The sequence below is a fragment of the Oreochromis aureus genome, linkage group 17 (genome assembly GCF_013358895.1).
Source record: "Oreochromis aureus strain Israel breed Guangdong linkage group 17, ZZ_aureus, whole genome shotgun sequence".
Taxonomy (NCBI): Eukaryota; Metazoa; Chordata; class Actinopteri; order Cichliformes; family Cichlidae; genus Oreochromis; species Oreochromis aureus.
In genome coordinates this window covers 38,140,410-38,164,189 of record NC_052958.1, presented here as the reverse complement: position 1 = coordinate 38,164,189, position 23,780 = coordinate 38,140,410, and the positions used below count along the sequence as shown (strand labels likewise).

General features: G+C 43.4%; 1 protein-coding gene across 1 annotated transcript; it reads right to left on the bottom strand.

The window, feature by feature from the left end:
• Positions 1 to 197: 197 nt before the first annotated feature.
• aldh1l2 (aldehyde dehydrogenase 1 family, member L2) lies at positions 198 to 23,343 on the bottom strand. Its single transcript, XM_031734827.2, has 23 exons — positions 22,888 to 23,343; positions 20,302 to 20,446; positions 10,866 to 11,100; positions 8,744 to 8,909; positions 8,492 to 8,593; positions 7,838 to 7,927; positions 7,621 to 7,755; positions 7,323 to 7,448; positions 7,123 to 7,214; positions 5,639 to 5,786; positions 5,424 to 5,543; positions 5,200 to 5,327; positions 4,888 to 5,038; positions 4,732 to 4,802; positions 4,519 to 4,624; positions 4,343 to 4,430; positions 3,888 to 3,981; positions 3,711 to 3,810; positions 3,406 to 3,504; positions 3,123 to 3,288; positions 2,464 to 2,569; positions 2,179 to 2,378; positions 198 to 1,925 (listed from the first exon to the last, which is right to left on the bottom strand). Exons 1-23 carry the CDS (start codon positions 22,933 to 22,935, stop codon positions 1,870 to 1,872), a joined length of 2,772 nt encoding a protein of 923 aa, XP_031590687.1. The 5' UTR covers positions 22,936 to 23,343; the 3' UTR covers positions 198 to 1,869.
• Between the last annotated feature and the right edge of the window lie 437 nt (positions 23,344 to 23,780).

Below are 23,780 nucleotides of genomic sequence, written 5' to 3'. Positions count from 1 at the left end.
AAAACATAAAATGGCTAAAAACTGCCCCGAATGCATTTTTCACCCTCTGAGTGTTGCATCACAGTGTTTGTGTTCAGCTCAGTTTTTTAATGACTGATCATCAGGATCGTGGTCTATCCTATAAAACACTGAAATGAGTGTTGGTACGCAGCACGTTTAATTAACGTCAGCATCACAAAGTAAAATGAACACCAAGCTTTCTGAAGCCATACTGTTTATTGACACGATCGCTCTCTTAAAGACTGAGAAAATATTTGCATTGTAGCCCTCGCTGCCTTCACTGACAATGTGGGATAATTAGAAAATTAAGTTTACAACTTTGTCACATGAGTGACGTATAAAACATCTAGCTGGTGTGCTTTAATGAATACAACATAGTGTTACACTACATAGTCCTGCTCGAGTTCACAAATACAAGGTCAAAAATGTATCAAAGAGTCTTTTTAACCTGTTTTGTTTAAACAAATATTTACAAAGAAAGTCACGTTTCGACACAGAGTGGATGTGTCAGGATGTCTGAACAGACGCGATGTAAACAGAGTGTTTGTGTGGTGAAGCTAAATAGTGACATTAAATACTGGCTTAGCTCAGTTCTAATGCAGCGCCCAGCTCGAGGCGGTTCATCACAGCTTAGAAATATCTCACATTGATACTTTGACCTTTATATTCAGCTGCTAAGCAACCATTTCAGGAAATCAGGATTTCTTGATGTGATGCAGTGAACCACAGAAAATGAGCAGAAACACAAGGAAAACCTAAAAGGAATTTAAAATGTGACTAACTGGTAACTGCACTGGATTACACGCCACACTCCAGTCTCTGAAAGAGCTTCTATGTAGTGTGTTCTAACTAAAGTTTGAAAGCTTAAAATCAATCTATACATTGTTTTTTTTCATCATTAACATTCAAGTCAGTCATTAAGAATAAACCATCTTTTGCTGCAACCAACAGTTTGTTTTTAACCAAGTGTTTAAAAAGTCATTTAACTGCTCAAAATAGTATTTCTTGTCTGAATGTAGTTGTGCTTAAATGTGTCCAGGTGTTATCACAGCACAGGCAGGTTACGACTGCATCAAAGACCTCTGGGTCTGATCAGAAATGCAGAAAAGTTTACATTTTCAGCCAAAGAGATCGAAGTGTATCCAAACAGCGATATCCTGACTGCTGGCCTCACTGTATCCTGCTTCTCACACCGTTTACGTGTTTTCCATTTTCCTAGCCTTATTCCAGAACTGTGTGCTGAGCACGGCTGATCAGGAAGCTTCCTGAAACGTTGTAAAGCCAGCTATTTTAATGCTGCTTTCTAGACTCAAACATTCCCATTTTTCTGACCAGTACAGATGTTTAATATTGCTATTTTGTTTGCAACCTACACAAAGCTGGCAGTATTTGTGGGTGAGTAAACATGTGAGCCAAAAAGCATCCAACACACACTGCACCCTAATGGCATTCATATACTGATCAGGTGATCCAAGAATTAAAAACCAGAGCAAGGTAGAAAAAAATATTGTAAAAAGGTCTTAAAGGGATGAAGAAGGCAGCATGACGTTTGGACAGAATCAGTGAAGATAACTGATAGTAATAGAGTTTAGTTTTTTGCTGTGCTAATTATTTTTACATCTTAAAAATTACAGCCAGGAGCAGCTCGGCTCCTCAGGGATTTCACACAGAAAACCTGAAAACAAAGAAGGCATGTTGTCCACCTCAGGGTCAACCAAGCTTTCCCCCATCACTCATACAGTACACATGCTCTGAACCATTCGCACACACACACACACACACACACACACTGTCTGGAGCTGGAAGTCTGAGTCACTCAGACTGTGGAGTTCCTGTTCTTGTTCGGAGTTCATTGGGAGATTGTGAGCCTCAGTATTCCACGGTCACTGCTTTGGTCTTGAGATACTCCATGAGAGCATCCTCACCTGTGGATACAAACCAGAACTTGTTAAAAGCTTGGACGGTGCAAAAGGTCTCCTAGTTAAAAAAAAAAAGGAGTTATAATCATGTCATATATTTACTTTGAATAAAGAAAGTTTATCAGTAAGCGTGACCACCTGACATTAAAACTGAAAAGGTCTCGCCAGCTAGCATCATATGAAAAGTCAGAATTGAAACAGCCCTACTGTAATAATGAATATATATAAAATATTTAATCAATTCCAATTTTCTTCTCACCGAGGTCTTTGCCAAAGCCTGACTGCTTGAAACCCCCAAAAGGTGAGGCAACATCAGTCTTGTTGTAGGTGTTCACAAACACAGTTCCAGCCTCCAGCCGCTCGCTCACATACATGGCCTTGTTAATGTCGCGGGTGAACACGCCTGAAGCCAGGCCGTACTCCGTGTCATTGGCTCTCTGCAGCACGCCGTCCACATCTCTGGAGTTGGAGGAAAAGAGCAGAGCGAGGACATGAAACACTGAGCGACGGCTCTACAGTGTGATACTCGTTACCCTCGACTTACCCGTTTTTAAATTTGGACACCACCATGACGGGACCAAAGGACTCTTCTTTGGCGATGAACATGTGGTCCTCCACATCAGTGAACACGGTGGGCTCCATAAAGAAACCTGAAGGAAGACGGACGCCCATAATCACGCTCCGGTCTAGCTTACATCACTGATGAACTGGGTTACAGTAGCTTTACTTTTTTATTTGATCTTTCTTGTTTTATGTCATTTAAAAAATGAATTCATGCTCCATGACTGAGCCCTGTCAGGTGCTTTTATTGTGAACAGACTCATCATGGATGTTATTTTGTATCAATGACCATGTGAAAATGCTAAATCTATATTTTGGTTTCAAGAAGCCAGATTTCAACAGTTTGTTAGAATATTCTGATTAGTCACTAATGTGGTGATTCCACAGTCAGTGATGGTGCAACCTAACCTGATCACACTGACTTTGTAGTAGTGGCAGAAAAACGTGTTTAATCTGGAATCCAATTTGTTGTTTTTCTGCACCAACTGTTCATGCTCCCAGTTATTTGGCTGGTTTTTGAAAGAGAAAATGAAAATGGTAATGAAAATCACCTTTCTGTTCTAAGATGTAGTATTCAAGGACTAAAACAACAGAGGATGTGTGTGAGTGTAGCAGCCTCCAGAGACGGGGCGCGTGTTCTACCTGGCCTGTCGACCCGTTTGCCTCCGTACACCAGTGTGGCTCCCTCCTTCACCCCGATCTCACAGTACTCCAGCAGCTTGTCCAAGTGGGCTTTGTGGTTCTGTGGGCCGTGGTCTGTGGAGCGATCCAGGGGGTCTCCGATCTTCATCTTCTTGATCTCCTCCACCTTTTAAGGAGAGGGTGTAAAGACAGGAATATGATTTTTCTGACAGCTAATAACGTCGGTTTTGTTTCTTCTGCTTGACTTCTTCTAAAGTTACATGATGGATGTTTTGGCACCCACCACTCGGTGGATGAACTCGTCGTGTATGGACTCCTCCACAAAGAGACGGCCGGCAGCGATGCAGTTCTCACCCTTGTTGAAATACACCGAGCTCATGCCCTGTGAGGCAGCACGCACAAACACACACATACACAACCATCAGTGTGTCATTTCATTCACACTCTGTGGCGTTTCAGGATCTCACCAACACCAGAACCTCCAAAGGAACTGAACTGTCTCATGATTATTCATAAATAATATTTATATACACAACTAACTGGTCTACAAAATATCAAAAAATAGTTCCCTGAGCGTCGTTCCCTCACCATGCGAACAGCCTTATCCATGTCACAGTCACTGAAGATGAGGAGGGGGGACTTCCCCCCGAGCTCCAGAGAAACTTTCTTCAGATTACTGACTGCACAGCTGTGAGAGAGAGAGAGAGTAACGTATTGTGCAGCTGTGGTGTGTGACCAGTAACCAAAGAGTCAGTCGGGTTTTACCTCTTCATGATCTGTTTGCCGATAGGCGTAGAGCCGGTGAAGCCCAGCTTGCGAATGTCTGGGTGCTCGGACAGACGCTGTCCAACCATGCCACCTGGAGGAGATCGAGAAGGTCACGTGACAGAGTCCAGGTGCGATGACACAATCTTCCACATGTGCTGCAGTCAACTGGACACTTCTACACGTGCTGTGAGTAGTTTTGCCTACAGCCATTTCTAATCTTGTAGTCACAAAACTCCAGACAGGCTCAAGGACAAACAAGAAATGCTCCTTTTTTTTCCTGCTGTGTTTGTACAGTTTTAGCTCTCCGGGCTACTAAAATGATGCAAATGAAGCACAGAGAGAAGGACTGAAGTGCTCACAGTCTCTGAGCTGATCTTTGAGAACTTTCCCCAAAGCAAGCAATAACAAAAAGAGCCTGTTTAAACTCCACAGATTCTATTAGTGTTCATTACCAGAGCCTGGTAAAATATTGATGACTCCTTTTGGGATGCCTGCCTTTACTGAAAGCTCAGCAAACTTTAGTGCCGTCAGTGGAGTGACCTGTAAATATCAAAAACAATCATTAAAACACATAAAATGCGCAGGAAGAAGTGAAACCATGCACAGGATGAGGGAACAATCAACCCACCTGTGCAGGTTTAAGAACCAGCGTGTTTCCAGCTGCCAGGCAGGCTGCACTCTTCCACGCCAGCATCATGAGAGGGTAGTTCCACGGGATGACTATGGCACACACACTGTGACAGGAAAAAAGCTCTTCAGTCAGTGAAATCCACAGAAATGCGTATACTGTCTAAACAGCTGAGGATAATTAGGTTCAGGTGAGTAAATGCAGAGCTTTTACCCCAGAGGCTCTTTCTTAGTGAAGGTCAGGTTGCGGTTGGGCCGGGCTTGGTTGATGGGAATCGTCTTACCCTGCAGAAAACAGACAGAGTGTACTGAAGTGAAGAGCTTAGGTTGTGTGCCACTAACACAGAAACCCTGAGAAACCTTCACCTACCTGGATCTTGTCACACCACCCAGCAAAGTAACGGAAGGTTTGGATGGACATGCCGACATGCGTCTTGAGGGCCAGCGTGTACACGGCTCCTGAGTCGATGGACTCGATGGTGGCCAGCTCCTCCTGATGTTCCTCCATCAGGTCTGCAAGCCTGAAGCGAGGAGCTCGATACTAACTCTCAGTCCTACATAATATGAACATCACCTACTTGCTTCTATTTTGCTGTACTCAATCTATTTGGTCTGATGCAAATACAAGGTGGTTATGATTTTTCTGCAACCCCAAAGTAATCCTCTAGATGGAGGTACTCACCTGTAAAGAAGACTTCCTCTGTCTCTGGGGTTCATCTTGCCCCAGGGCCCATTCTCATAAGCTTCTTTGGCAGCAGCCACAGCTCTGTCCACATCACCCACTGAGGCATAAGACACCTTACAGATCACCTGGTTGAAGGTCAAGATCGTCAAACATAATCCACTGAACATGGCATGGAAAATTTCTGTGCATGAGCATAATGTAAGTGTGGTCATGTGACTCACAGATCCATCACTGGGGCTGATGCTGTCATAGGTTTTTCCATTTTCTGAATCCTCAAACTTGCCGTTGATAAAACACTGATATGGCATTTTCACTGTCATGTTGTTTACGTCTTTGGTTGCCTAGGTAACAATGGAGAAAACCCCAGCTGGGTTTGAGTGACGGGATCTCCCCTCGTTACTTGACTGATTTCGCTTTAGCTCGTATTTAGACTCACATAATCAACAACGAGCTCCTCCTCCTGGTCCTCTCCTCGTAGCTTGCGGACAAACATCTGGATGAAGTCCTGGAATGTGGTGGCCATGTACACATCCTCGTTCTGTAGCTGGACGCCAGCACACTTCTGCTTCACCTCCTCAACCAGTCTGCACACAGTGAGGACAGCTCTTTATCACAAACTGCTTTTCTACACATTTATAAGCTTTTGTTTCTGCTTAGTGAACTCACACTCCTGTCAAACATCTCGTTAACAACTAAAGGTGAGACACACACACAAAGCTCCTTCTGCTGTCTGCTTAAAGGGCGTGGGGTATAAACCAATCACCTCGAATTTAATATCTCTATTCATGTATTATTCACATATACATGTGTGTGTTAAAGCTGTATTGTTGGCAGTGAGACGTTATTATCAAGAATGTCAAATCAAATTAGGTCAGAGGTTTTTTGTATTATCCAGATTGGTATCAGGATACTCTCCAATTGCTACAGTTCCATTCAATGCAATTCAGCTGTCAATTCAGTTTTATTTATATAGCGCCAAATCACAACAGGACACTAAACATTACAAAAACAGACATTTATGTGTGGTTACCCCAGGCAGAAAAGTGCAGCTAGTGCATAAGTGGAAAAGATAACAGAAAAACTGCAGTTCCTCTAGTGGCCACTAGAGGGACTGCACAAACACCCATGTTAAAATGCCCAAATACACAGCATTAAAACCACGTTTATAGTCCAGTCTAAAAAGCTTTTAGGCTCTTTGGATAGTGTACCCCTTCATAACAGCTGTGGGGTGAATGATTTTTATTACTAACAAAAAAAACCATCTGTCAAATCTGACTGACAGATGTTCACACAGGAAGCTGTAGCCAATCACTGCCTCACTGTGCTGGTGCCTCCTGAAGCAATTTTAATGGAATTATCTGTGAAATAATATGACTTAATATCAGAATGAAGATATACTGGTCAGGTTGGGAAAGCCTGAAAAAGATACTCTGGACTGAAACATCTGCTTTAAAATAATCTTTAAATGTAGAATTCAGTTATTGAATCAGAGCCTGAAATTATGCAGACTCTTTTTTTGTGAAATGTGTTTGTATTACATATGAATATATTTATACCTAAATGTGCACATAGTTGGTTTATCATCTTTTCCTTAAGAAAACAGTGGTTTTTATAAAAGCTATACTATACATTTATTTTAGAGGTTATTTCTGATATGAGCCAGTATCTTTTACCCATAACAAACTTAAAGAAGGCATTAGCTGCACAGTGTTCTGTTTAGACAGTGTTTGAGCCCAAAGATCGGAGATTTTAAATGTGGCCTAAACTCAGTATATTGGAGCTGACTAGAAACTGAGCGTGCTATCTTCAAACACAACTTAAAATACATGACATAATTGTAAAATTAAAAGCTTGTTCTACCTGTGGTTAACAAGAAGAGGTAAAACATTTCTGACCAATCCCTGCACCCGTCTCCCTCACCTGACCACATCCATGGAGGCGGCGCCGGACTTGAAGAAGTCTGTGGTGTCCTCAATAGCTGGCACGTTGCTGAGGATGCCCTTCCAGATGTTCTGCAATTTAAAAAAAAAAAAGGGGGTGATGTTCTTCATTTAAATCATTTACAGTCTATTGAGAGACAGCGGGCTAAAAAGAATTCGATAACAGAGGGGTTCACTCGCCCTGATCTCCTCTGCCATTGTCTTCTCGTCATCGGTCAGCTCCACACTGGCGCTTTCTCCGGAAGAGAAATATTTGGAAGCAGGAATCATTTTCCCATCTTCAAACTGCAGGTTCTTCACTAGGAGCTGTGACACAAACAGAGTAAAGATGAAACAGGGCATGCTGGCAGTGTATTTGATTTAGTCAGCTGTGTTTGAGTTAACGTTATTCCCTCTGGAGTTCTAATAGAGGCACCAGCACACTCATCCAGCTCTGCTTTTGTTTGCTCTTCATTATTTGTTTTATAGGGTCACTCACAGCTTTGCCGTCAGTTCCATACAGGATGAGCCCGTTTTTGGTGACTCGAGCAGCCTGAGAAGCCCCCTCGATGTCCAGCGGCTGGCCCTCTGGTACTGAACCCCCCAACATGGAGGAGCCATAAAGGGTCACAGACTGAGCAAAGACACAGAGCAGATTTTAAAATACATCCAGAATGTTTGGTATTATCTTTGCTCAGTCATTCTGGAAAACACACCTGGCCATCAATGACAGTCCAAGCACCGGGGACTTTGTCGTGGCCACGGATCCAGTTGTGGATCGCCTCGGCTGGCTGTGCCAGATTCACCTGAGGGAAGAAGCCAGTGTAAACAGTGCCTGAGCTACGTTTCCAAGAAAGAGAAGGAAGGTCAGCTGACGGCCTCCGATTTAGCAACATGTGGAAAAATGATTCTAGAAAATGAGACTGCTCCAAGAATAGCACATTTGTAATAGCTGCAAGCAAACATCTCTCCATGTGACAAATCAGGAAGCAGCTAAGATCAGCTCCACCTCTCTCTTTCACGTTATAGGGAGAACCACCCCAAACCAGTCCTAGCTGCTCACTTGCACAGCTAATAGGAAATTTCCAGTGAGAGTTATTACACTGAGCAGCTGTTCAGAGTACAAGCTGAGTATGTAAAGAGGGGGGTAACTTGGACTTGGTCGTATAAATGACAAACTCTATCAGTGTTTCTCGTGTGCTACTAGAAAGCCTGAACAACCTGACTCATATAGAGTTGTTGAAATGTGCAGGAATAATATCCAGACTGTCATTTTGAAGGTCTGGATACACCCCTGATGGTAATCCAGACCCGATGCATGTTCCTGATATGATGCAGTGCCTGACTTCAGACTGCCGTCTAATGTTCACCTTGGCGTTGGATTTCTTCTGAATGCCTTCATAGCTCGCTCCTTCCTCTGGCTGAGGAATCCGAGGGGCTTTTCCATCAGCAATGAGCTGCACAGACTCCACCTGCACCAAGAAACAGAGTCCAGCTCAATGCTTCAGTTCAAACACAAACACAAAAATTGGGGTTGATGTAGGTTTAGATGCTGATGCTGAAGGTATACTACAAATGATTAGAACTAGTCCTTTTCATTATACTGAGTTCCATGTGGTTACCATAGCCTTGATGCCCTCGGGGAACAGGAAGCGGTTGTACAGTGTGTCCACAGTGTCATTGGGCTCGACATCACACTCTCGCTGCAGCAGGATGGGTCCGGTATCCAGTCCATCGTCAGCCCAGAACACAGTGAAGCCGGCTTTCTTATCTCCATGGATCAGAGTCCTGGTGACATATAAAAGGGAAACAAAGAGCAAGAGCTGTGTCATTAAACAATTATTTATAGAACAGATAAAGGCTATAAAGTAGACCATTACAGTGTACTAACAGTTAATCCTGAGTCCAGAAAAAACCACTATCAGAGAGCCCTTTAGTGGTGCAATACAAAGAGAAAGTGTGGGAAAAGCCATTGTTACGGTTCTATGGGCAACAGGGTTCTTATTAAAGGCAACTCATTGCATCGACTGTGTGACATGACAGTTGTACTGCATGACAACTTTAACCATAAAGATTCCACATAGAGACAAATTTGTTTGATTATCTTTGATTCATAGTTTCAGGGTGAGTATTTTATTTATATCAGAGACAGAAAGGAGAGCCTCCGCAAAGAAAGCTAAACAGGAAAGGAAGTTACAGAAAAATTCCATAATGAGGATGGTTTTATGACACACCACGCCACCACCAACAAGCCCATTGTTTTTTTATGACAGTCAAACCAGGAAACACATCTACCCAACTGTGTTGTTGTTCTATTACAGATACATGCAAAGTGCAGGTGCCCAGCGGTCTTACACGTGTGTTAAACACTTTACTGCCCGCTGAAATGTTACTGAGAAAATATTCTCAACAGTCCTTTCCTTAAAACAATCCTTTTCTACTTAAAGAAAATGGTGACCAGTGTTTTTCTTTTTAATCAAAGTATGTTTATATGTAACTACATTTACAGCTGCACTGAACAGTTGCTGTCCATACTTGAACTTTAAACAGTTCTTAGCTAGCAGTCTGTGCCAAGTTAAAGAAACGCCCGGGTAAGACTTCTACAGACATCTGAAAGCAACACATATAATTCATGCTCCTGTTGAGCCAGCATTACATTATGGTGAGTCTCAGCCTTCCACACACAGGTCTGTGGGCACGGCTCGGGCAAACTGTAACTGTCTCTGTGCTCTTTGTCGATCACTGATGGTGCTGAAAATAAGTTAGAAACCTCATTTAACATGACAGTTTAGGGTTTTTCATGAAGCAGGAGCTTGGAGACTTTTCCTTTTTTGGGTTGAGATTTGTTTGTACAGTGTGTGTCTCTGTGTTGAGAGATAGCATGGGCGGAGAACCAACAGATTAGGAAGTAGAAGAGATAAGAAAGCCAGGCTGCTACGAGTTTGAGGTCAAACGCCGCAGGTTTAAACCTACCAGACCAGGGGTGTCAAACAGATAATTATACATGTCAGTTATTCATGGACTGTTGGCATGTGGGAGCCAAATCTCCAGCACTGCTGGTAGTCCATACAGGCAAAGGTGGGCCAATCACATGCAAAGACAGACTGGGATCGTACCATTACGTAAGGAAGGAGGGGGGAAGATGTTCCGAAGGCAGCAGGTGTTTTGGCACAGGCCAGGTGCACAAAGAGGCGGGTGAGAGTCTGAATGAGTCTCACAGGACTGAATGTGCGCTTGAAGCCACTTATAATTCTTAACTTGTTTGATCTCCACAAATAAGCACAAGAATACATTTTGGCCTTTTAACTGTATTTTCATGAGTTGTGCAGCCTTTCCTACTGATAAACCCCTCCCTCATAGCCATTCATGCTAAACAAAGCAATTAACAATTGTTTAAGCCCCAACGCCCCCAATACCGGGGGCGAGAGGGAGAACATCTGGTTTAACGGGATGTACCGCCAGATCTGTTATTTAAATATAGACGTGTGGTATCCAAAGAAACGTCAGAATCTCAGCTAAAAACTCACAAAACCGTTTCAACAACAGCTCAAAGAGCAGGCAAACAGATTGTTGGGTCTTTTCCTCTGACAAGAAAGGCTCATTTCTTAAACCTGCCTATCTTTTGATAGGACAGATGATAATATCTATATTCCTTATTATTAAATCCACTTTGTGCAGTGTACCAGTATCACTGGCATATCCCAAGCTGTCAAACAAACTATTTTGAACCGCCTTCTTTCTCACCAATTGATTGCTGAGGCTCCTCTGTGCAGGGGCAGGATGGAGGGGTGGTAGATGATGGAGCCATGCTTTGGGTGGTCGATGACGTTCATGGGGATGAACTGTGAGCAGAAGGGCATGACATTGAGCTCAGCACCCACCGCCTTGTAGGCATCCACCACTTCTGGGATGGGATTCCCCTTAACCCGCCACCGTGGGAATTTGAACACAGGTGTCCCCTCTTTTTCTGCCGCCACCGCTAAGAGAAAAGAGGACATTTTAGGTATGCAGTTCTGAACGCCACGGCTTCATGGAGGTCCTGAGTAATGAGCTAAAGGTCTAAATGTATGTCAGAAATTAAATAGTGCAAGTTCAGATAATACAAAGACTATAAAATGAATTAAATCAGACAAAGAATGACAGGATGAGCTGGCTGCAAAGTGGCTTGCAGATACACAGCTACTGTGCCAAAGTGTTTAAATAATATGTCTTTGAAGAGATTTTGATGCACAGAAGGATATCAGATGATCTGTAAGGACTGTGAACTTAAAATTAAATTCCACTGAGCGAGAAACAAACTGGAGAATAACTGGAGAAGCCAACACTGAAGGCACAGCTTAAGATTAAGGAAAACCGCAGTCTGAAGACAATGTTAGTAAATAATACATATTTTCAACCAGTTTATTTTAAACTGTGACAACAATATATTTTAATTTAACGTCAACCTTCATTTAACCCTTAAAAAGTCCTTTTACTTAACCTGATTACATTAAAAAAAACAAATCTTAACTTGCTACATCAGGCACCTTTTAGTTTTCAATTAATTTCTTAAAAATGTATCATGTCATTTATTGGGGTCACGCTGATCATGCAGAAGTGTAAAATTCACAAAAACCCATCCATCATATATGATACACTTGGCTTTAGAGGCCCTTGAAGGCAACGTGTGATACAACCTGTGATACAACCTGTGATGCAGCCTGTGATACAACCTGTGATACAACCTGTGATACAGCCTGTGATACAGCCTGTGATACAGCCTGTGATACAACCTGTGATACAGCCTGTGATACAGCCTGTGATACAGCCTGTGATACAGCCTGTGATACAGCCTGTGATACAGCCTGTGATACAACCTGTGATACAGACTGTGATACAGCCTGTGATACAGCCTGTGATACAGCCTGTGATACAGCCTGTGATACAACCTGTGATACAACCTGTGATACAGACTGTGATACAGCCTGTGATACAGCCTGTGATACAGACTGTGATACAGCCTGTGATACAGACTGTGATACAACCTGTGATACAGCCTGTGATACAGACTGTGATACAGCCTGTGATACAACCTGTGATACAGCCTGTGATACAGCCTGTGATACAGACTGTGATACAACCTGTGATACAGCCTGTGATACAGACTGTGATACAGCCTGTGATACAGACTGTGATACAGCCTGTGATACAGCCTGTGATACAGCCTGTGATACAGACTGTGATACAGCCTGTGATACAACCTGTGATACAGCCTGTGATACAGCCTGTGATACAGACTGTGATACAACCTGTGATACAGCCTGTGATACAGACTGTGATACAGCCTGTGATACAGCCTGTGATACAGACTGTGATACAGCCTGTGATACAGACTGTGATACAGCCTGTGATACAGCCTGTGATACAGCCTGTGATACAGACTGTGATACAGACTGTGATACAGCCTGTGATACAGCCTGTGATACAGACTGTGATACAGACTGTGATACAACCTGTGATACAACCTGTGATACAGCCTGTGATACAACCTGTGATACAGCCTGTGATACAGACTGTGATACAGACTGTGATACAACCTGTGATACAACCTGTGATACAACCTGTGATACAGACTGTGATACAACCTGTGATACAACCTGTGATACAGCCTGTGATACAGCCTGTGATACAGACTGTGATACAACCTGTGATACAGCCTGTGATACAGCCTGTGATACAGCCTGTGATACAGACTGTGATACAGCCTGTGATACAGACTGTGATACAGCCTGTGATACAACCTGTGATACAGACTGTGATACAGCCTGTGATACAGACTGTGATACAGACTGTGATACAACCTGTGATACAGCCTGTGATACAGACTGTGATACAGACTGTGATACAACCTGTGATACAGACTGTGATACAGACTGTGATACAGACTGTGATACAACCTGTGATACAGACTGTGATACAACCTGTGATACAGACTGTGATACAGACTGTGATACAACCTGTGATACAGCCTGTGATACAGACTGTGATACAACCTGTGATACAGCCTGTGATACAGACTGTGATACAGACTGTGATACAACCTGTGATACAACCTGTGATACAGACTGTGATACAGCCTGTGATACAGACTGTGATACAGCCTGTGATACAACCTGTGATACAGACTGTGATACAGCCTGTGATACAGCCTGTGATACAGCCTGTGATACAGCCTGTGATACAGACTGTGATACAGCCTGTGATACAACCTGTGATACAGACTGTGATACAGCCTGTGATACAGACTGTGATACAGCCTGTGATACAGACTGTGATACAACCTGTGATACAGACTGTGATACAGACTGTGATACAACCTGTGATACAGACTGTGATACAGCCTGTGATACAGCCTGTGATACAGCCTGTGATACAGACTGTGATACAGCCTGTGATACAGACTGTGATACAGCCTGTGATACAGACTGTGATACAGACTGTGATACAGCCTGTGATACAGACTGTGATACAACCTGTGATACAGACTGTGATACAACCTGTGATACAGACTGTGATACAACCTGTGATACAGACTGTGATACAGACTGTGATACAACCTGTGATACAGACTGTGATACAACCTGTGATACAGACTGTGATACAGACTGTGATACAACCTGTGATACAACCTGTGATACAGACTGTGATACAGCCTGTGATACAGCCTGTGATACAGCCTGTGATACAACCTGTGATACAGCCTGTGATACAGCCTGTGATACAGCCTGTGATACAGCCTGTGATACAACCTGTGATACAGCCTGTGATACAACCTGTGATACAGACTGTGATACAGCCTGTGATACAGCCTGTGATACAGCCTGTGATACAGCCTGTGATACAACCTGTGATACAACCTGTGATACAGACTGTGATACAGCCTGTGATACAGACTGTGATACAGCCTGTGATACAGACTGTGATACAACCTGTGATACAGCCTGTGATACAGACTGTGATACAGCCTGTGATACAACCTGTGATACAGCCTGTGATACAGCCTGTGATACAGACTGTGATACAACCTGTGATACAGCCTGTGATACAGACTGTGATACAGCCTGTGATACAGACTGTGATACAGCCTGTGATACAGCCTGTGATACAGCCTGTGATACAGACTGTGATACAGCCTGTGATACAACCTGTGATACAGCCTGTGATACAGCCTGTGATACAGACTGTGATACAACCTGTGATACAGCCTGTGATACAGACTGTGATACAGCCTGTGATACAGCCTGTGATACAGACTGTGATACAGCCTGTGATACAGACTGTGATACAGCCTGTGATACAACCTGTGATACAGCCTGTGATACAGACTGTGATACAGCCTGTGATACAGCCTGTGATACAGCCTGTGATACAGACTGTGATACAGACTGTGATACAACCTGTGATACAACCTGTGATACAGCCTGTGATACAACCTGTGATACAGCCTGTGATACAGACTGTGATACAGACTGTGATACAACCTGTGATACAACCTGTGATACAACCTGTGATACAGACTGTGATACAACCTGTGATACAACCTGTGATACAGCCTGTGATACAGCCTGTGATACAGACTGTGATACAACCTGTGATACAGCCTGTGATACAGACTGTGATACAGCCTGTGATACAGCCTGTGATACAGCCTGTGATACAGCCTGTGATACAGACTGTGATACAGCCTGTGATACAACCTGTGATACAGACTGTGATACAGCCTGTGATACAGACTGTGATACAGCCTGTGATACAGACTGTGATACAACCTGTGATACAGACTGTGATACAGACTGTGATACAACCTGTGATACAGACTGTGATACAGCCTGTGATACAGCCTGTGATACAGCCTGTGATACAGACTGTGATACAGACTGTGATACAGCCTGTGATACAGACTGTGATACAACCTGTGATACAGACTGTGATACAACCTGTGATACAGACTGTGATACAACCTGTGATACAGACTGTGATACAGACTGTGATACAACCTGTGATACAGACTGTGATACAACCTGTGATACAGACTGTGATACAGACTGTGATACAACCTGTGATACAACCTGTGATACAGACTGTGATACAGCCTGTGATACAGCCTGTGATACAGACTGTGATACAGCCTGTGATACAGCCTGTGATACAGCCTGTGATACAACCTGTGATACAACCTGTGATACAGACTGTGATACAGCCTGTGATACAGACTGTGATACAACCTGTGATACAGCCTGTGATACAGCCTGTGATACAGCCTGTGATACAGCCTGTGATACAACCTGTGATACAGACTGTGATACAGCCTGTGATACAGCCTGTGATACAGCCTGTGATACAACCTGTGATACAACCTGTGATACAGCCTGTGATACAGCCTGTGATACAGACTGTGATACAGCCTGTGATACAGCCTGTGATACAGCCTGTGATACAGACTGTGATACAGACCTGTGATACAGCCTGTGATACAGCCTGTGATACAGCCTGTGATACAACCTGTGATACAGACTGTGATACAGCCTGTGATACAGACTGTGATACAGCCTGTGATACAACCTGTGATACAGACTGTGATACAGCCTGTGATACAGCCTGTGATACAGCCTGTGATACAACCTGTGATACAACCTGTGATACAACCTGTGATACAGACTGTGATACAGCCTGTGATACAACCTGTGATACAGACTGTGATACAGCCTGTGATACAGCCTGTGATACAGCCTGTGATACAGACTGTGATACAACCTGTGATACAACCTGTGATACAGCCTGTGATACAGCCTGTGATACAGCCTGTGATACAGACTGTGATACAGCCTGTGATACAGCCTGTGATACAGCCTGTGATACAACCTGTGATACAACCTGTGATACAGACTGTGATACAGCCTGTGATACAGACTGTGATACAACCTGTGATACAGCCTGTGATACAGCCTGTGATACAGCCTGTGATACAGCCTGTGATACAACCTGTGATACAGACTGTGATACAGCCTGTGATACAGCCTGTGATACAGCCTGTGATACAGCCTGTGATACAACCTGTGATACAACCTGTGATACAGCCTGTGATACAGACTGTGATACAGCCTGTGATACAGCCTGTGATACAGCCTGTGATACAGACTGTGATACAGACTGTGATACAGCCTGTGATACAGCCTGTGATACAGCCTGTGATACAGCCTGTGATACAACCTGTGATACAGACTGTGATACAGCCTGTGATACAGACTGTGATACAGCCTGTGATACAACCTGTGATACAGACTGTGATACAGCCTGTGATACAGACTGTGATACAGCCTGTGATACAGCCTGTGATACAGCCTGTGATACAGACTGTGATACAGCCTGTGATACAGACTGTGATACAGACTGTGATACAGACTGTGATACAACCTGTGATACAGACTGTGATACAGCCTGTGATACAGCCTGTGATACAGCCTGTGATACAGACTGTGATACAAGCCTGTGATACAGACTGTGATACAGCCTGTGATACAGACTGTGATACAGCCTGTGATACAGCCTGTGATACAGCCTGTGATACAGCCTGTGATACAACCTGTGATACAGCCTGTGATACAGCCTGTGATACAGCCTGTGATACAGCCTGTGATACAACCTGTGATACAGACTGTGATACAGACTGTGATACAACCTGTGATACAGCCTGTGATACAGCCTGTGATACAGCCTGTGATACAGCCTGTGATACAGACTGTGATACAACCTGTGATACAGCCTGTGATACAGCCTGTGATACAGCCTGTGATACAGCCTGTGATACAGCCTGTGATACAACCTGTGATACAGCCTGTGATACAGACTGTGATACAACCTGTGATACAGACTGTGATACAGACTGTGATACAGACTGTGATACAACCTGTGATACAGCCTGTGATACAGACTGTGATACAGACTGTGATACAGACTGTGATACAACCTGTGATACAACCTGTGATACAGCCTGTGATACAGCCTGTGATACAGCCTGTGATACAACCTGTGATACAGCCTGTGATACAGCCTGTGATACAGACTGTGATACAGCCTGTGATACAGCCTGTGATACAGCCTGTGATACAGCCTGTGATACAACCTGTGATACAGCCTGTGATACAGCCTGTGATACAGCCTGTGATACAACCTGTGATACAGACTGTGATACAGACTGTAATACAACCTGTGATACAGACTGTGATACAGACTGTGATACAGACTGTAATACAACCTGTGATACAGACTGTGATACAGACTGTGATACAGACTGTGATACAACCTGTGATACAGCCTGTGATACAGACTGTGATACAGACTGTAATACAACCTGTGATACAGCCTGTGATACAGACTGTGATACAGACTGTAATACAACCTGTGATACAACCTGTGATACAGACTGTGATACAGCCTGTGATACAGACTGTAATACAACCTGTGATACAGACTGTGATACAGACTGTAATACAACCTGTGATACAACCTGTGATACAGACTGTGATACAGCCTGTGATACAGACTGTGATACAGACTGTGATACAACCTGTGATACAGACTGTAATACAACCTGTGATACAGCCTGTGATACAGACTGTGATACAGACTGTGATACAGACTGTAATACAACCTGTGATACAACCTGTGATACAGACTGTGATACAGACTGTGATACAACCTGTGATACAACCTGTGATGCAGACTGTGATACAGACTGTGATACAGCCTGTGATACAGACTGTGATACAGACTGTAATACAACCTGTGATACAACCTGTGATACAGACTGTGATACAGCCTGTGATACAACCTGTGATACAACCTGTGATACAGACTGTGATACAGCCTGTGATACAGACTGTGATACAGCCTGTGATACAGCCTGTGATACAGACTGTGATACAGACTGTGATACAGACTGTAATACAACCTGTGATACAACCTGTGATACAGACTGTGATACAGCCTGTGATACAACCTGTGATACAACCTGTGATACAGCCTGTGATACAGACTGTGATACAGCCTGTGATACAGACTGTGATACAGACTGTGATACAGACTGTGATACAACCTGTGATACAGACTGTGATACAGCCTGTGATACAGACTGTGATACAGACTGTGATACAGACTGTGATACAACCTGTGATACAGACTGTAATACAACCTGTGATACAGCCTGTGATACAGACTGTGATACAGACTGTGATACAGACTGTAATACAACCTGTGATACAACCTGTGATACAGCCTGTGATACAGACTGTGATACAGCCTGTGATACAACCTGTGATACAGACTGTGATACAGCCTGTGATACAACCTGTGATACAGACTGTGATACAGCCTGTGATACAACCTGTGATACAGACTGTGATACAGACTGTAATAAGTGCACCAGGTAAGCACGATTTCTCCACTTCAGTCCTAAATCTTGCTCATTATATGACACGGACGCCACAGGATGCTAACAATGACACCACAAACTCTTCTGAAAACTACTTCTGCCCAAAGTGATCCTTTAGTCTTCCTCCCCCAACCCTTAACTGGTCGTAGCAGATTGCGACCCCTCCCTGAGACTTGTTCTGTCGGAGGTTACTTCCTTTTAAAAGGGAGATTTTTCTTCCCCCTGTTGCTAAGTGCTTGCTCATAGTGGGTCATCTGAGGGTTTCTCTCCATTCTCGTAGGGTCTTTAATTATAATATAAAACACCATGAGGAGACTTTTGTTGTGATTTGGTGCTCTGTAAGTCAAATTGAACTGAAAAAAACTCAAACACATACAAACAATGGGATGAGGCAATGAATGCTCGAGGTTATGAATCATAGAGGAACAAATTAAGTTTTCGACAACAGGAGGACGAGGTGCAGAAGCAGGAGGCAGCAGATGATGCTCCATGGTGAGACGGCATCACCAAAGTGCACCCTCCCTGTTGCAGACTTTTCACCTCAGAGCTGCATCTCTGGGCCACACAGGGCCTCTCCTCACACAGACAATGGAGCCCCTATCCCGCAACTAATGCAGAATAAAGGCCTGTCTTTGTCCAGGAGCACTGTAGTCAACACGCATCTACCTCAGCTGCAGCACAGGCCTCTGGTGACCCACAGTTAGTACCAGGGACAGAGCTTTATCTCACCTACAGGCTGTTATTAGTTTTATGCAAAACTTCTAATTTTAATCTCTTTTATTTGTAATGTTATATGTGATTTCAAAGTTTACACAGTCTGATTAACACTGAAGTTTAAATAGTAGTGCTGTTGCCATGTACAAGCATGTGAAAGCCTGCACGTGATTACAGCGTTTAAGCATTACATGATCTTAACGGGGCGAGGAAAAAGAAGTTTCCCTATTTGCAATAATGACTGAAAGAAGTAGCATAGCTTGCCCTTCATTTGAATTTATTTCAGCACATTATTTTGATTTTACAGCCTAAGTTTGTTGTAGTCTCAGCTGAACATTTGGCACTGCTAAACTACCTACTCAGCACCAAACAGATGAAAAAACAACTGAAGAGCTCAGGAATTAAAATAGAAGCTAGAACTACACCTGTATGCTTAAGGTGGATCCAAACACCTCTTTTAGATAATTATGAGTTACATGAACAAACTTTAAGTTCCTCCATTGGACAGCCTTCTACAAAGTGTGACATAAACTGACTTAAGCCTTTCTGGCGAGGCTCTTTAAAAGGCCACAATGCCGTTACCAGTTGTGCTAGAGACAAAATTCAAAGTGTTTCACAAAGAAGAGAAAACGGGCTTTATGGGGATATTTATTCTATCAGTAGCACAAAGCCTTCACGAGGTACTGCAGCCTGAACACAGGCAGAAAAGCAGCTCTGGCTAGATTTCTAAAGGTTCCTATAAGATGAGAATTAATTTCTAATTTTACGGCCAAAATGACAAAACAAGCCCAGGCAGCCTGTTTGATATTTGGGTGATAATGAAACATTTCCTTGTACTGTAAAACACAATGCTTTTCCATTGTTCTTGGGTGTTTATTTTACCAACTGAGGAAGTAGTGACTCCAAATGCCCCACTATTAAAAATAATAATAGCAAACTGGGAAGACAAGAAGACAGCCATGTCAGAGAAACCTTGTGAACGAACAGGGAACTTACCCAGGGGGTCAGCCTTGCCATCCTTGTCAGGGACCGTGAACACACCCACCACCTTGTGCCCCTGCTTCCTCAGATTGCTGTAGACCTCCTGACCAAACAGGCTCTGGCCAATAATTGCTAGCTTTAACTTGTTCTGGTAATGATGCTGTAAAGGGAGCAAACAATACACTAGTTTCAACTTCACTGAGAGTATATTAGACATACTGCCAATGCTCGTGCCTTAGATACATGTTTATATGTTGTCACAGAGTCTTTCTTCCGTAGAAGATTTTAGACACTCTTCACTACAGTTCCACAGATTTTATGCAACTTCTATTAAGCTTGATGCTAAGCTAGTCCGTGCAGCACACAAAGGCAGCAGCAAGTTGAATACAGTTGTTAAAGTGGCATCACAGTTATTTTACGTTGACCTACAGTACTGTGCAAGGGTCTTAAGCCACACCTCTTTTGTCTTGGTAGGTAACTGGCAAAAATAATTTGCAAACATAAATAGAAACATTTGTGTGGTAGAAACAGGGCATGTACAATTCTACTGAGCTTGAAAGCCAATATTTGGTAGGACCACCTTTATTCTTCAACACAGCCTGAACTCGCTTAGACAGGAATTCTTGCAATGGCGTTAAATAATCGTCAGGAATTGTTCTTTAGGCTTCGTGAAATATATTCCAAAGCTCTTCTTTGGAGGCGGGCATCCTTTTGTTCTGCTCTTGGTCATGATGAAGTCACACCTCTTTAATACTAATACTAATACTAATAATACTACTACTACTACTACTACTACTACTACTACTAATAATAATAATAATAATGAGGCCCAGGCTCTGGGGAGGGCAATCCATGACTGTGTGTTTAATATTCAGGGATGCATTTGTAGTGCGCGAGGGATCATGAAAAATGAAGCTGTTCCCAGACACTCTCCAGATGTGATCGCGTGGTAGATCAAACTCTGACTGTACTTTCTGTGTCCACCGGCTGGGACGCATCCCTAACCATGACAGAGCCTGCACCGTATTTTAAACATGACTGTGAATACTCACCTCTGTATATACGGACTACAATTTGAACCAAAATCTCAAATCTGTATTCATCCTCCATAATTATCATCAGTCCAGTTCCTGCATACTTCATCCTTTTCTCCCTGTTTTCCATCCTTAACAATGGATTCCTGACAGCCACGATTCCACAGAGTCAATTTCCCACGAGGTTATGAAAACAGTAGATGGATCAGCTGCAGGGCAGGCGCACTGTTAGGTGCTGTGTGCAGGATTTTATCATTTTCTTACAGAACTAACGTTCAGATATTGGTCATCTGCTGCAGACACTCTTTTATGCCTGCTTGTTCTTCTTTTGTCCTCCAGTTGTCTTCATTTTTTTTAAGAACAGAGTGCACCTGGTAACAGCTGTTTGGGAATCACCTTGTTGGTGCAACATACTATTTTATGCCTAAACATGCAGTTTAAAATGGGTTCAGCAGTTCATCCCTTAAATTTGGTACTTTATTCATGCCTGACTGTTTCATAAGTCAGTGAGTTGACAAACAAATTGCTCTGAAAATGGTCAGGTTTGAATACTGGACTCAAGATGAGTAAAGATGTGGCCAATGCCCAAAGAGGAACTTTGAAAGACTTCCAAAAAGCCTGGAAAACTATAAATCAAGACCACTTTAAAACTCTTTGAAAGAAAAATATAAAGAAACGAGGGCGAGCTCACGAGTTTTAACAGCACAGCAGTATCTGATTAAACTGACTGTCAAACTGGGGCAGCAGAAACTCTTTGCTTCTGTTTCCCATAATATAACTTTTCACAACCAGGGCAAATGTCTGTCATCATTGCGCTTTTTTTCTCTGATTATATATTATTGATTTTTAGTCAGACCCTTATAATATTTTATTTTACACCCATCATTGCATATATGAGAAATCCTTCAATCTCAGCCTCCCTTGGCGGTCTTAACGGCCTTTAACTCTGTTATTGGCTAAAGGCAGCTCAGAGAAAAGCTATTGGCTGATGAAGATCACAACCCTTATCCAGCAGTGACAAGTGCATGCCAGAACCTCCCCCACATGTGTTAAGCATGGAGGTTTCAGGTTTCCCACGCACATATGTAAGATCCTGTGCACTTGACAGATCTGACTGCTGCTGCACAGCAACTTCCAAACGACACGGGAAACAGATAAGAAATTAAAGAGCCCGTATGATGCTGCCTCTTTCAGCCCTGCAGAGTCGTAATTAAGCCGGGCTCCAGCCAATACACTGTGATGATGATGCAACTCCTCCAGATATTGTACAGTAAAGGCCAGCTCCGTCCGAGCGTGCAGCGGGAGGAACAGAGGAGGAGGGAGCCGTAACGTGGCAAAGTGTGCACCATCTTTTCCCGTGTTGGCTGAAAATACAGCAGCTGAGTGACTTACTAAGAATGACTGCAGTCAGACCCGAGCCTGGCTCAGTCCTCCTCATGACGCGCAGACCGCTGCATGCATTCAGCGCTACACAGACACATTTAGAGAAACTATGTTCGCAAAATCAGAGCAGCTCACGCATCAAATCCCGGTGATTGTTTGCAGCGGCCAGAGCGACGTTACTCACGGATGAAGTGGAGAATTTCCTCAAGACTTGACTCGCCGTCCACAACATACTGACGCTGTTTTTTGTTTGTTTGTTTTTAATATATATGCGTGCGTGTGTGTTCAATGCAATAGAAATGACAATAAACCGAGACGCTGCAGGATGTGTCAGAACCCCCAGCTGAGGTAGGCGCGCTCCTGTCTTCACACACTGCCCCTTATGCTGTGTCTGTCCGTGTGAGTCGGACACGGCGGACCGTGGTATGGGCTCGTCACAGCCAGCTTATAGTCGACGGCAGCAGACACGGTACGTCCTACTGTACCGGACGTGCGCGTTCCCGTGATGCTTATTTTACCTCCTCGCAGGCGCGTTCACGCGTGGGAATTCTGCATCATACCAAAAGCTAAACTGTGGACCTCTGAAAAAGATATTGATCATAATTCACATCAGAAAAATCAAAAATAAAATTTTTCCTGTCCTTTCTCCGTGTATCTGTCAAAAAAAGCTGAAAAAGGCCAAAATATCTACTCTGCTGTGCACCTGCCTAAACTCCCACGTAGAACAGGCTCTAATCAAACAAGCATCTAGCACCATCCACATCCAGCTGGCCAGCACAGGTTCCTTCCAGAGTAAAGGTTCAAACTGACGCAGGCTGCTGGCAGATCAAGCACTCTTTCATTCCTGTAAGTCGCAAAGAGCAATCAGTCTTAAAGCTGCCCAACAGACTGCATGCTGTCAGCCTAAAATCTTACTATTAGTATAAGAGCACTTTTTCCAGTACACTGATAAAAAACAGCAATGACTTTAATGATGTTATTACCTGCTCAAATAAGATTCAGATTTTACAACACATGTAAAGGCTGCGGTCCAAAACGTTATCAATTTAGTCACGGTCAAACCCAACAAAGGAGAAC

Excerpts from the sequence above, each read along its gene's own strand:
- aldh1l2 (XM_031734827.2), bottom strand. The coding sequence starts at position 22,935 with ATGTTGTGGACGGCGAGTCAAGTCTTGAGGAAATTCTCCACTTCATCC. Across the intron at positions 7,756-7,837 it reads GGACTGTCATTGATGGCCAG|TCTGTGACCCTTTATGGCTC; the intron begins GTGTGTTTTCCA and ends GTCTTTGCTCAG. Across the intron at positions 2,570-3,122 it reads CAAACGGGTCGACAGGCCAG|GTTTCTTTATGGAGCCCACC; the intron begins GTAGAACACGCG and ends GTCTTCCTTCAG.